General features: G+C 33.6%; 1 protein-coding gene across 5 annotated transcripts in view; it reads right to left on the bottom strand.

Annotated features, from left to right (window-relative positions):
• LOC149789177 (host cell factor 1-like) overlaps nucleotides 1-15,453 on the bottom strand; it is a 104,690-nt gene that overhangs the window by 65,863 nt on the left and 23,374 nt on the right. For all 5 annotated transcript variants that reach the window (XM_089975313.1, XM_089975317.1, XM_089975314.1 and 2 more), the window contains exons 5-8: nucleotides 12,962-13,153; nucleotides 12,096-12,241; nucleotides 9,967-10,000; nucleotides 9,019-9,309 (exon numbers count right to left, since the gene is read on the bottom strand). In XM_089975313.1, coding sequence (XP_089831439.1) covers nucleotides 9,019-9,309; nucleotides 9,967-10,000; nucleotides 12,096-12,241; nucleotides 12,962-13,153 — 663 coding nt within the window. The remainder of the gene's footprint in view (nucleotides 1-9,018; nucleotides 9,310-9,966; nucleotides 10,001-12,095; nucleotides 12,242-12,961; nucleotides 13,154-15,453) is intronic.

The raw sequence follows: 15,453 nt of genomic DNA, 5'->3' as shown, positions 1-15,453 counted from the left end.
ATAATTATGTAAGGACATCAGTTACATTGTGTGAAACTGACCTGACTACTGAATTACCATTTCATCATGCAGAATGCTCTTTTTAAGCCGTACAGAATTCTTTTAGGTATTTAAAGACTCACCGACTAAAACACACCAACATACAAGTATTGCTAGTGATAAAAAATACATTTTTGTGTAAAGTATCCCTTGAGAATATTAGGTGTTTCACACAATATAAAAAACTTCAATGCTACGATGATTCTCATAACTGGCTAAACATGAGAAAAAATGAGAGAGATATTCTGCTTTTAAATTTTAGAAAGATAATGTGTAAGTTGATGCAAGAAGGAAAAAGAAACTGAAGCAATCCTGTACATGGTTGCATAGCCAATTCAATTAATAAAATAAAGAATAAAATTAGAAACACAAAGTCATTTTTTGACTATTCCATCTGCCACTTTACAAGTTTTTTTTGCTCAACATTTTCACACACAATGAAATACATATACCAATATCCATCCTCTAGTCCAGCAACTGTATAGCACTTCTGCATTAAAGATACATTTGACAAATTTTCCCAAGAGCTATGCAGCCAGAGTACTAGAGACATGTTTTAAATTCACCTTTGACCTACTGTTTAAATTCATCTTTGACCTACTGTTTAAATTTACCTTAGACCTACTTTTTAGATTCATCTTGGACCTACCGTTTAGATTCACATTTGACCTACTGTTTAGATTAACCTTTGACTTACTGTTTTGAATTCACCTTTGACCTACTCTTTGGATTCATCTCTAAGCCACTGTTTATAAAACCATACATGCCAACCCCTGGTGAGGAAAAAGTTTAATCCATAAGAAACAAAAACAGTAATCCAAGCAGAAAAAGAGTAATCCACATATAACATTATAAAAATTCAATGAGCATATGTACAAAATGATTTATTTATCCCTCTGGAATTGTAACATCAATTGCAGCTTCAAGATTCTGTATATAACACTTTGAGCTTTAAAAAGCAACAGATTCTCATAAAGTATTTCAAAACACTTTGTACCAGCTGAGACTATGAATGTTTTGCACACCAGTAGAGCACTAGGTTACAGAGCCTGGATCTAAATTCAGTTTTATTTTTGTCAACAGTACTGAACAATCTCTCACAGTCAGCATTAGAATGGTAAAGAACCAATATTCCTTTCATAACCTGACAAAGAAGAAGAAATTTATATCTTCCAGATATTGGGTCTTTTAGCTGAGAAATAAGAATTAAAAAACCCCAACTCTGTCTGCATGAAGTACATTGTCAGGTAGAGTGCCAACTTGATACTTCAGAAGTTCTTCTAATTTATCAACAGCTTTTCCTGCAGCATGGTGCATCACATGGCAGAGACAACCTGATATGTACAATGATGGAGACATTTTTCAAAATAAAGAATGCAACTCCTTTATGAATTCCAGTCATCACTGACGCAGTATCAGCTGAATACCCCATACCATTCTGCCAACTTATATTTATTCAAAGCAATATCAAGTAAATGAAAAAATGTTTTCTACAGTGGAATCTACTGTTAATTCTGATAATGAAAGAAGAGCACTCCGACTTTGCCTTTTTCGTTGTCAAAGTCTCTTACACAGACTGGGTACAACTTTTTGTCATCATTATCACTACTCCTGTCTGTTGCAATACTAAATGGCCCAATTTTCATGGCTTCTGCAATTTTAAGTGAAGTATCTTCTGCTAAACACCTAACAATATTAGATGATTTTGTTCTTGCACATGCATATTTTCTGCAATTCTGGAATCAGGAACCATCCATTTGAACAAAGGACCAATGTAGTCTTCTACCACTAGGGGTAGTAAGTGTTCTATTAAGAACTCAGTACATAACGCCTCTGCATTTATAAAATTTATGTCCACAATTAAGTTACCTTAGTACTGGAGTTAGTAAAATGACCTAATTCAAGGTTTCTTTGTTTTACCACCCTGACCAATATTAAAATCCTTTCCACACAGACTGCAAGGGGCGTGAAGCTGCCCTAGAATGGAATGCTGTATTGTGTAATTCATGTATTCATCTCCGAATCAGTTTTTCGTCTTTTCCCATCTGTGAAATTATTGAAAACATTTTTGCTCTAACACACGCATTGACTAGAATAAATCCGACTTGACTTTTAGTGCCAATACCTACAGACTAGTTCTGTACCAGATATGAATTAGAACAAAGAATCTGCGAGCAAAGATTAAAAATTAGAAAACCAGTCTGTTCTCTTCTAACTAAGCAGTACAGCTGCTATAAATAGAATCCTAGGTCAAAAGTTTGTAATTAGAAACCAGCATGTTTATTGGAAATAGGACAGTAGCTATAAATAGAACATAATACTGTTAGGAAAGTGCATGCAAGTCTATGGACAAGTGTACTTTTATGTCGTAGTTACATGGATACTGTCTTTTCTAGAATATGATCTGTGGGATTATTGGGATGTTAATAAAGATGAGAAAACAAATTATTAATTATTTTGGGGGGGGGGGGGACATACCTAAAACGTGAAATCGAAATACATTTACGCATAAGCAGGGCTCGAAATTAGTGGTAGTCTGCTAGCCTGAGGTTGGCAGATTTCCTGTCGGACAAGTAACTTTCTTAATGTTAATAGTCTGATGGGCTAGTAAGTTTCAGTTATCAACAGTCAGCATTTGTTTATGCCATTCCTTAATAAAGACTTGACTTAGCAAATGTTCTGTAGAATCAAAGCAGTGGTCATTGTAAAGACAGTCATAAAATATTAGCATGAGAAGATGAAGTCAATTTCTGCCTTGGAAAGGTGCGTTTCTATAAAAAGAATCCATCTGATTTTGTGCATTTCAATTAACAGCACAAATTATGGTCCTGTCATTAACAAGAGAAGTTTGGTAATTGATCCTAATTAATCTGATAATGAATTAAATGAAAAAATGATGTGGTATCACACTTTATTCACTCGACCACAGTAACAAACTACAAAGCGATATACCACACAAAGAACACGGCAAAAACTATTCAAAGAAATTAGTTTGCACGTTTTTTTGGTCTAAGGTTCTTTTTTCTTTGCTCGCTACCCAAACGCTCCAACAGTCACAAACAGGAAACTACATATTTTACATTTCCATCAAAATAATTATAAGAATTAGATCAATTTATTACAATTACATTATTGACACATCCTTTCCATAGAACTACTTTCTTTTATGATGATAAGAATAGTTTTTATATTTTTCCCTTACAAGAATGAACAAATAATTGAATACACATGGAGATATCCAAGCAGAATGCTGTACATTTGTTGGGAATTAAAATCTCTGAGCATGGGCATCTAAGATTTGAAAATTTTCCACCTTATTATTAATTTCAATACACTGAGGTTTGATTAATTAGGAACAATTACCAAACTTACGACTTATGATACCGTAATTGGAGCTGTTAAATACAATGCGCCGAGTATCAGATGGCTTCATTTCCAAGCTGAAACTAACACTATCTTCTGATGCTAATATTTTATAACAGTGTTTACAATAGCCACTGCTTTGATCATGCAGAACATCTGCTGAAGTTAAGTCTTTGTTAGGGAGAAGCCATTTAATTGTGGGAGGGGGCAAAGACACGTGTTTTGAAATGTGTTTCTTGCTCGGACTTTCTTATATAAAGGACAATGTGCCATTCCTTCTCTTGCTTTAAATAATTCACGTCAGCTATACTATAACATCTCGTATTTCAAAACAAGGCACAATTCCCTCCTTATAAGACAGGCAGAATATGGTATTTGATAGAAGGTGTTCAGCCACCAGAAAAAAAGCAAAAGTTGAATGAGAATGATGAGGAATAATTCTTATGATAGGGAAAAGCATAATGGAAAGTTTCAGAAAAAATGGACAAAAGACAGGGAATGGCTGAATTATGATGAGGAAAGGAACGTTATGTGGTGTAACTGGTGTACGCAATTCGCAAAAACAAACACACAGAAAACATCCAGTTTTGTTGCGGGTTGTTCGAACTTTAAAACTTAATCGGTAAACATACCTGAAAGCTGTGTGCCATTGTTCTGTGAACAGGACTAGTAAAGATTTGGCAGGACTAGTAAATTTCTCAATATACTAGTCCTTCTGCTACAAAGGAATTGGTGTTAAATTCGAGCCCTGATAAGGCGTAATTTAGTGAAGAAAAAAAGCGTAATGATTATGCCAAGAGCATAATGGTTGGCATATATGTAAGACTCTACAAAGCACATGCAGCCATGTTAATTTGTTATCAACTCATACAACACCATACCACTACTGGTCTGTGCATACAACAAGCTTAACGTTACCAAATTTATGGCTAAAAGTGATGAAAATTGTCCTTTTCAATGAAAATTATTATTTGGTTAAATTATAAACTTAATTTGAGGTAGACATTACTTCATTTTGTCTTTTCAAGTCAAGCAAATATAGTTTTATTATCAGTTAAGTTGCAAGTATTCAACTAACTCATTCCATTTTGACCCAATCATCCTTTTCACCAGGTACTTTTTTTTATACAAAGCATTAGAGTTGAAATACTGTTGGCAACAGAATAGAAAATAAAATGATTTCAAGCCTTCTAGTAGGTCAAGCGAAATTAAACTGCTGTTATATTAAGTTTGAAAACTGTTAAAATATCATAATGATAATGATGAATTATAAACATTTCTTTAAATCCAACTGATAAACATACTATTATACAAAATGACCCTAAGCAATCTATATTTTTATATTTGCTATAAAGCAGAGTATAATTGCTGTAAAATATAGAGTATCTAGTGTTTAAATATTAGCTTCTTTTTAGTTTCAAAGTGGATTATGAGAGCTTTTTCTTCTTTAACTTGTACACTATTACATATAAAAAACATCACTTCTATCATTAATGCATTGTTCACCACCCTAAATTACCAGGTCATAAGACTGTCAGGGCTATCGAATCTATCTTTAACTGTACTTTCATTGAGTGCTGTTATAATCTGGCTTAGTCTTATAGGATAGACATAGATATTGCCAGTGTGTTCATTTCTATTATCATAGCAAGTTTCTTCTGACATTACACTTAACCAATTTCTTAATTCTACACAGAGAAAGGTATCAAAATTAATTCATTCAAGTCTTTACAGTATCATATCAAAAAGGGTTTAAGTGGCTTTGTTAGAAGCAATTCATATATGTTTTCAAATAAACATGCTTGATTATTTTATGTGGTTTGCTTTAAATACCACTGGTAAAAGATTTTTTTTAATCAGAACTTTACCAACCATTTAATGGGGGGCGGAGGGGCTGAGAATTTTAAAAAAGATTTCGATTCCCCAATGGCATAAAAAAATTTATCTTGCTTGAATCCCAGGTTCTGCCCTCAAAATTAAATGGACGACCCAATACTTTGTTGTGTTTCCCAGTCCATATCACAAGTCCAAACTCATTTTCACAAACTGAAAGTTTTATCAGTGTTCTGTTTTGTGACAACAAGAAACATTTCCATTCAGCTGCTGATGTTATTTTAAAATATCCGTGCTAACCAATGTCTTGTCTTGTATACTTCATAACTGACTGCTGTTCACTCAAGCCAGGAAGGTAACATGTAACATCCAACTTTAAGTTAGAATGTCTTTCTTTTGTTGGTGCTTGATGACATTGGTGAAACATTTAACCTTTCCATGAAAATCACTTTGCAAATGGTATTACCAGCCATTGATAGTGTGCAGATGTCAAAGAAGTGTAGATGAATTAGTGCATTTAGAAAACTGTCATACTCTCAAATAATCAGTGTCTTTTTCTAAACCCACAAGTGACACAAAAGAAGAACATTTTCTAGAATAGCTCAAGCATTATTTTTGTATTATGTCAATACACAATGTCCAGATATGCTGCCAGGATTTTATCTGAAAGGGGGAGCTTCCATCTTGTCAACAAAACAAGGGGGAGGTAGAAATAAATGAGGGGAAGGAGGAAACAGCCATAGTTCAGTATTTACCCAACACTTGAATATCCATCTCTTTCTTCCTGCTCGACTCTGTTAAAGTTCTATTTAAAAAAAATAATGTTGCCTCAAGCTTTATAAGCCTTAATCTGTTAACTATTTCTGAGCTTAACCTTTTCTTTATCTGTGTAAGAATATTGTTCAGTGCTGAGAACCCTCTTTTGGTCTGCTGTCTGAAGGGTACACGTAGAAACATACAAGCCAATCCCCAGTGAGGTATAAGCATAATTATTGCTATTACAAGTGGCAAAAAAATCATAATTTGGACATAAAAATTGTAATCAACATATTATGTGCCAGAATCACAGCACATATGTGAAAAGGATACATTTTTACCACTAACCTGGTTCAGAAGTTGGTCAAAATTAATGTCACAAAAGGCAAAATCCATATGGATTAGAACCAAAATACAAACACAAAATATACTGAAAAATTATTTATAATCAGCACTCACTTCAACTAGTCTACAGGTATAACTTTTGCTGAATAATTGTGAACTGGAATTCTGCAATGATCATGGCCTGGTGCTCAAAGTGCTAATTACATTACTTGCATATTCTTCTTTTAAAGTTTGTAAAGCAGTGTTCATTTCTCTTTTTCCTGATCAGAGAGGTTTTGAAGTTTGAAAAAATACATCTGCTGTACCATTTTCCATCATATAACATTTACAACTCACATCATAAACCATTTCACTTAACATCTGGTGCCATTTTCATTAAAAAAAAAAGTACTGGCTGGTTCACTACCTTTTCAGTAAAATGAATCTGTTAGACAAATTTCACTTTTGAAGAAACCTCTCTATTTTCTAGGAAATGGGTCATATACATATACTATAAATACCAAATAAGGAATGTTCTCTATTCTTACACAGCAGTCACCTTTTTTAAAAAGAATATTATCAAATTTATAAGAGTGGAATTAAAGAGATGATAATAAAAAAAGACAAATAACTTTTTATTGCTTTATTTTTATGTTATTTGTTATTTTTTAATGTGGCAAAAAAAGCATAATCCATATCAAGTCTAGCAGAAAACAGAACTTTGTGAAAAAAGTGTAATGATTATGCCAAAAGCAAAATGGCTGGCATGTATGTACAAAGAAAGCTTAGCCAGCTTGAACAAGTTGGGAAACTTTTTTTATGGTTTCCCTGTACAATTTTCCACAGCTCATAGGTACTGTGTTTTGGATACTTCTGATCCAAAATAAGATTTTTCACTAACATAAACTCTGGACAAGTTTTGATCAAATAAATATCTATTGTTCTTCATTTCTTATTTAGATTCTTATTTATTCAATTTATCTCAACCTTTACACGGCTATATAGCTCTGTAGAACAAGATCACACAGGGCTAAATTTCTTGATTAAACAATTGAAATTGCACTAGTCTGTATTTTAATAAGGCTTCATATTCTGACATTCCTAAATTTAATTTCTAATAACTGCTGAAAGAGGAGGTTGACTGGATTGTTTTTGTCCATCCAGCATGTACATCAGACTCGTATTAAATGCCATTTTGGGGCTCAAATCACCCACTCAAATCTCCAATAACATCTTTCAAGCTCTGATAATTTGATATACATTTTATTTGCTGTATTTTAAAATAATTTGCAGGAGCTCTCACACATCACTGCACTGTACAAATCTTGCACAATTCATGCATTCACTCGCTGTCAGCATCTCTGAACGCCACGTTATTCTTAATGAATTAACGTAGAAATGTTTATCACATGCATGTCATTACATCCCTTGTTATCACATACATGTCATTACATCCCTTGTTATCATATGCATGTCATTACATCCCTCGTTATCACATACATGTAATTACATCCCTTGTTATCACATGCATGTCATTATATCCCTTGTTATCACATGCATGTCATTATATCTTTTGTTATCTACTTGTATGCTATAAACAGGACTCTTTGTAATCACTATAATTATGAGTCTCAAATTTTAAAAGTTACTGCTACCAATGACATTTATTCAATTTTGAAAATTTAATTCAGCTGCTTAATTTAACATAACTAGCTTCAAGTCTATTCTAAAAGACAACTGCATGAATGATAGCAATCTTGCATGAACAACTTGTGTGATTGTGATAAACATCACAAAAGTACTTAGAAAGAAAAAAGTTAAGCTTCATGCAAAAAAATATGTACATTTCTAAATGTGTATGTGCTATCAAGTACATGTACATGTAGTTGATGAAAGGATGTACATTGTAGTTAGACAATTTTTATTACGTACACTCTTGCCTTGGCTCAAGAGTTTGCTCAGGGGGGTTGGGTATGGTTATCAAAGAAATGTAAAACATGGTATTCTTTTTTCTATGTTACACATTTTAGTCTATACATATGCCAGGTTAGGCCACTGATAAATAACACAAGCAAACTTACTACTGTATAGTTTATACAAGTCAGGATATGAAGGTAACATCTCCATAGTCAGGTTTATGGGGCTGGGGTTTCTCCCACCATTTTGTTTAGTGTGCCAACATGCAGGGTGAATGCAATAAAATCAGAAAGAAGCTTAATAAAATCTGCGATAGCGTTCAACTAGACTTGGAGGACAGTCACCAAATGTAATGGAAATCTGCCCATTCATAGTGGGCACTCAGAAATCCACAATGCGTGTAATATATATATCATAAAGCCAAGCCTTGAGAATGAAGTGCATATAATACTAGAATTCCTTTTATTACAATGATTCACTTCGGTACACTGAAGTTGAAATAATAATTGTAAGTCTGAGTATTTCACTAAAACAGAGGTAAAGAGGGGAAAGTAAAACTAAAATCTTGGTTACTTCAAAGAGATAAAAAGTTTAGAAGTTCCAGGAAACTTGGAGACTTTAAAGAATTTAGAAAAGCTTGTGACTCAAGTTAAATGATACATCAGGAAATAAACAGATGTTGGTTTATAGCTTAATATTCTCACTTGTCTAGATATCAGAATTGCACAAGAAAATTTATATGACCAAGAATATGATTAATGAAAATTACTGACAGAGGGTGCTTACCAGCTACTGGTGTCCTGATTATAGTTGGAGTCTGAACTTGCTGAATTTGTTGTTGCTGTTGTAGTTGAGCTGCTGATGGTGTAGGCTGCACTTGCTGTGGTGCAGAAATTGCCTTGATGAGAGGATTTGTCACTTGGTTTGATGTTGGGGTCGTGCTCTGTGTTGGGGGAAGGTCATATTTCTGTAACTGCAGTAGGTAGGCATCAGCTGTGGGTACAGCTCCCCAGCACACCTCAAGAGCATTGGTGCTAGCTCGGACAAGTTGGACACGAGATGGAGCTGGAGGCTTCTCTGAATAATAATAACAATACCAATAATAATAATAATAATAATAATAATAATAATAATAATTTTGTTCCTCATAAGGTGATAGGAAAAACTGTTTAGCTACCTTCTGGTTTTGTCCTTCATTAATCAATCATTGTATACAGTATGCTGTTAAATTTGACTGCTAAGCTTGATGATCAAAACTTCAAAAATAATGTCAGAAAAAATTTGGTAAACAACCTTTGGAAATACCATTACTAATTAAAAAATAAGATCATACACACCCAGATCTTTCATGAATAATAATAATTAATAATAATAATAATAATGTTATAATGATTATCATCTTAATCTTCACATCAATAACATATTCATTATGTTATATGCCTTTCTGAAAGCATGTTAATTTTCCTTGATCTAAATTCTTTAGCATAAAATTCAGCCTAACTTCATATATGTAATATAATGTTACAACTTCTGGGTGCTATCAAAGACAATAGCCTGATAAAGACCAGCATTCTTATCTCATGTATTGTTGATCACAATACCACCAAAAAAACTAAAACACTGCATTTAAATACAGACTGCCTTCCTTGGTGTGCAATGATCTGCTCTTGTATGCATGCATACAACAAAATAATTAAATGTTGTGTATAGATAGTAAATAATACTTAAACTTACCAGTCTCCAAATACCATAAATCTTTGAAACAGACCTGAAATGATGAACATCATGTTATCAAAGTCTACAATGGAGTTTGCATGTAAAATTAACACAAACATAATAACTCTATTGCCAGAAAAAAAAAAACCAGAAAAAAAAAACGGGATTTAATGAGTCAAAGAACTTACCTGTTTAATTTCACACCAAACATACATTCAGTTATGGATGTTTGTCTTCTACATTTTTATGCAGGAAGAATTGTTTTAAAACTGACATGGTATTTAATCATAAACATGAATCCTATTGCCCATCAGAAGTACCTTTTGAGTAACAGAAAAACAAACAGAATGTAGAGGAAAATACAGAGTCACTCAAGCTTAAAATTAGGTCAAAGAGACCTATCTTTGGTATGATTGAGTTACTCACCTCGAAATCCATCCACATACCCAATTGCATGAGTAGGTGAAATGGGGTGGAAGATACTGTAGGTGCAACGAATGAATAGCTGAAAATACAGCAATCACTCAAGCATACAAATTAAGTCATAATGACCTAGTTATGGTATGACTTAGTTACTTTCATCCATATGTATCTACATACTTGTTATCAACTCCAAAACTGAGATGGAAAGTCTACAGCTACATCAACTCCAAAACTTTGAGACACAAGTTTTAGGATGATTTCTTGATCAAGAGCATTCTGATGATGTTAATCCAGAAAATCTTTATAAAGGAATGTGGTTTATATAATAAAACAAATTCAGATTCTATATTTTTAAGGGCTTAATCATTTTAGATTGTTGGGTCTTTATACACTTTTTGGCACCTTGTACCTTTTATCTTGTAAGAGAATCTATTTACTTTTATTTGGAAGAGATTATCTTCCAATTTTCTTAATTATCAAGTCTTACTTTTATAATTTTACAACCCTTCCAAAAACTTTTGCATTTTATCTTGAAGGACAATATATTTACATTTATTTGGGAGGGTTTATCTTCCTAAAAATTGTTGGCAATTTTTCTTTGGTATATTTGTTGTTGTTGTAGGGTTTAACGCCACTTCTCAGCACAAGGCTATACATGGCGGCCAGTATAACTGGTGGAGGAAGAACCCTGGAAAACCCAGGGAAGAACCACTGACCCACGAGAAGCTAATGGCAGGCTTTCCTACGTACCCACGCTAGCCGAGCCTTGGACTCGAACCCACGCAGACAGGTGAGATGGCAGTGATCCGGAATGGTAAGCGCTTTAGACCACTTGGCCACTCGGGGCCTCCTGGTATATTTGTAGAACTCACCATTTAATCCATGATTTATAGCAAAAATTGTACCGATGTGTTGCTAAATATTACACATACATAGTATCTTTATGCCAGTTTTCATGAGTTAAACTGAAACAGTTCAAGATAATGAGTCTAAAAAATGAATTTTAGAAACTACAAAAGTCACTCATGCATACAAATTAAATCATAGTGACCTAGCGTTTATATGGTATTTTTTTCATTATTGACATGTATCTAAATAACAATTTGATTAGTGTAAGTGAAAATGGGTCCAAAAATACTGAGGGAGTAATTACAGAACAAATTAGGTCATATTGACCTAACTTGGGATGCCCAAGTTTACTCTTTCAAAGATGTATCTACTTATCAATTTTTCATAAGTGTAGATGAAATAATATCCAAGATATTGAGGGTAACACGATATTGAGAGGTAATAAACAAACAACCTACTGAATGAACATACAAACCAATGAGCAAAACCCTATATCTCATCTTCATTGGTGTAGGAACAATGAAATAAATAACTGTGGTAATTACTTCTATTACTATAATATTCATTTTCTTAATTACGACTGGAAAATAAATTTTTTCAACAGAACACAGGTAGCCCACCACAGTGCCAGAAATGATTTTAATGCGCAACTTTACCATGGTGTAATGGATGGACATATTGACAAGGGGAATGCAATATGCCCTTATCATCATCATTGAGGCATATAATAAGACAAAACAGTCTAATACCAAAATCACCACATTTCTCAAAACACATTTTTACAGGTTTTCTTCTTTACACTACAAGGAACACACCATTCCAATATGGAGATAGCCTCCATTATGCATAACTTTTGACCAATGAAATCTACTTACTTGATTGTTCCAGGCTTTTCTATAACCATCTCTGCCACTCCAAATATACAGTCGAGTGTGGATAGAAACAGCACAATGTCCAGCACGAGCCCGTGGCAAAGCATCTTCAAACACTTCCATTGCCAAGGGCTCCCAAGTCATGTTATCTGCATAGTAAACATAGAATTGTCCAAAAGGAGCACCTTTTTCTGTGAGAATCACAACTTCCAGGACCTACAGACTTTGGCTAAACATTAATATGGCCAACAATTTCTCATTACTTTCTGGATAAAGATTCCAAGGCATGCTGGTTAATGCAGTTGTAATGCAAAGCTCTTGTTAAGCTGAGAAATACTATGGCATTTTTGCCAAGCAGGGGTATTCAAATACGCCTTTATATCCTATACAAAATTACATTGCAATGAGTATGTTTTAATTGCCAATTCTACATTATATGCAATAGTCTTATTGACAATGGCCACTTGAGAAATCGAACAAGAGGGATTTCAACCATAACAAGATTTATTTGATATATGATAAACAAAGCAATTTTCTGAAAGAATATTACTGACCTAATTATTCACACTTGCATATCCATGCATTTGCTATTTGTGTTTTGCTTTGTGGGGTTTCATGAAATTTCTCAGCACAAGACAGGCTATATGGTGGCCATTATATCTTGTGAAAGAAAAACTGGGGAAGAAACACAATCCCACGAGAAGCTACTGGAAAGCTTTCTCATATATCCACACTCGTCAAGCCCTTACTTGAATCCATGCAGAGAGATCTAAGTGGTCTGTGAAAGTAAGCATCACAGACCACTTGGTCACTCCTGGTCACTGTTTACATCTGCTATCTTCCAATAATCCACATGATGTATACTTTACCTAGATTCAGCGATGCCAGTGTATTAGTACACTTCCATTCCTTTTCATGTGTAGCAACCTTCACATCGTCCATAACGAGAGGCACCCAACCTCCGAAGACAAACATTCGGTTCCCAATAACAGTTGCTGAGTGAAGACTCCTAGGAAGAGGGGCAACTCCCTGAATGACAGGTTTTGTCCATGTCATCAAGTCTGAAAATATAAAATAAATGCACTATTGAAACTAGAATTCAGACCAAAGTTAGAGTTTCTTGGCTAGGTCACTGAGAGTAAGGACTACCCATGGGCATCTGTCAATTGTTTGTGTTCATTTGTCTTTTCATTCCCAGTATCTTCATGGTTATAGGATGGGGATCTCTATACTATTTAAGCTTGAAATACGTTCTGATGAGGTATTAGGCCATCCTCACATTATTTTAAAGATCTACTACTAAGCTTATTGTTGTTTTATTTGCCATACATTAGACAAACCTATTCAAAATAACATTACATGGAAGAACAGTAAGGCATTATATCCAAAATAACATTACAACAAGGAAGAGCAATAAGGCATTATATCCAAATTAACATTACAACAAGGACGAGCAGTAAGGCATTATATCCAAATTAACATTACAACAAGGACGAGCAGTAAGGCATTATATCCAAATTAACATTACAACAAGGAGGAGCAGTAAGGCATTATATCCAAATTAACATTACAACAAGGAGGAGCAGTAAGGCATTATATCCAAATTAACATTACAACAAGGAAGAGCAATAAGGCATTATATCCAAATTAACATTACAACAAGGAAGAGCAATAAGGCATTATATCCAAATTAACATTACAACAAGGACGAGCAGTAAGGCATTATATCCAAATTAACATTACAACAAGGAGGAGCAGTAAGGCATTATATCCAAATTAACATTACAAGGAAGAGCAATAAGGCATTATATCCAAAATAACATTACAACAAGGAAGAGCAATAAGGCATTATATCCAAATTAACATTACAACAAGGAAGAACAGGAAGGCATTATATCCAAATTAACATTACAACAAGGAAGAGAAATAAGGCATTATATCCAAATTAACATTACAACAAGGAAGAACAGGAAGGCATTATATCCAAATTAACATTACAACAAGGAAGAACATCAAGGCATTATATCCAAATTAACATTACAACAAGGAAGAGAAATAAGGCATTATATCCAAATTAACATTACAACAAGGAAGAACAGGAAGGCATTATATCCAAATTAACATTACAACAAGGAAGAACATCAAGGCATTATATCCAAATTAACATTACAACAAGGAAGAGCAATAAGGCATTATATCCAAATTAACATTACAACAAGGAAGAACAGGAAGGCATTATATCTAAATTAACATTACAACAAGGAAGAACATCAAGGCATTATATCCAAATTAACATTACAACAAGGAAGAGCAATAAGGCATTATATCCAAATTAACATTACAACAAGGAAGAACAGTAAGGCATTATATCCAAATTAACATTACAACAAGGAAGAACATCAAGGCATTATATCCAAATTAACATTACAACAAGGAAGAGCAATAAGGCATTATATCCAAAATAAAAATACAAGGAAGAGCAATAAGGCATTATATCCAAATTAACATTACAACAAGGAAGAGCAATAAGGCATTATATCCAAATTAACATTACAACAACGAAGAGCAATAAGGCATTATATCCAAATTAACATTACAACAAGGAAGAACAGTAAGGCATTATATCCAAATTAACATTACAACAAGGAAGAACATCAAGGCATTATATCCAAATTAACATTACAACAAGGAAGAGCAATAAGGCATTATATCCAAAATAACATTACAACAAGGAAGAGCAATAAGGCATTTTATCCAAATTAACATTACAACAAGGAAGAACAGGAAGGCATTATATCCAAATTAACATTACAACAAGGAAGAACATCAAGGCATTATATCCAAATTAACATTACAACAAGGAAGAGCAATAAGGCATTATATCCAAATTAACATTAAAACAAGGAGGAGCAGTAAGGCATTATATCCAAATTTACATTACAACAAGGAAGAGCAGTAAGGCATTATATCCAAAATAACATTACAACAAGGAAGAGCAATAAGGCATTATATCCAAATTAACATTACAACAAGGAAGAACAGGAAGGCATTATATCCAAATTAACATTACAACAAGGAAGAACATCAAGGCATTATATCCAAATTAACATTACAACAAGGAACAGCAATAAGGCATTATATCCAAATTAACATTAAAACAAGGAGGAGCAGTAAGGCATTATATCCAAATTAACATTACAACAAGGAGGAGCAGTAAGGCATTATATCCAAATTAACATTACAACAAGGAAGAGCAATAAGGCATTATATCTAAATTAACATTACAACAAGGAGGGGCAGTAAGGTATTATATCCAAATTAACATTACAACAAGGAGGAGCAGTAAGGCATTATATCCAAA

The sequence above is a fragment of the Sinohyriopsis cumingii genome, chromosome 11 (assembly GCF_028554795.1).
Source record: "Sinohyriopsis cumingii isolate HCF-2022 chromosome 11, ASM2855479v2, whole genome shotgun sequence".
Classification (NCBI taxonomy): Eukaryota; Metazoa; Mollusca; class Bivalvia; order Unionida; family Unionidae; genus Sinohyriopsis; species Sinohyriopsis cumingii.
This window is presented reverse-complemented; position numbering and strand designations above follow the sequence as displayed.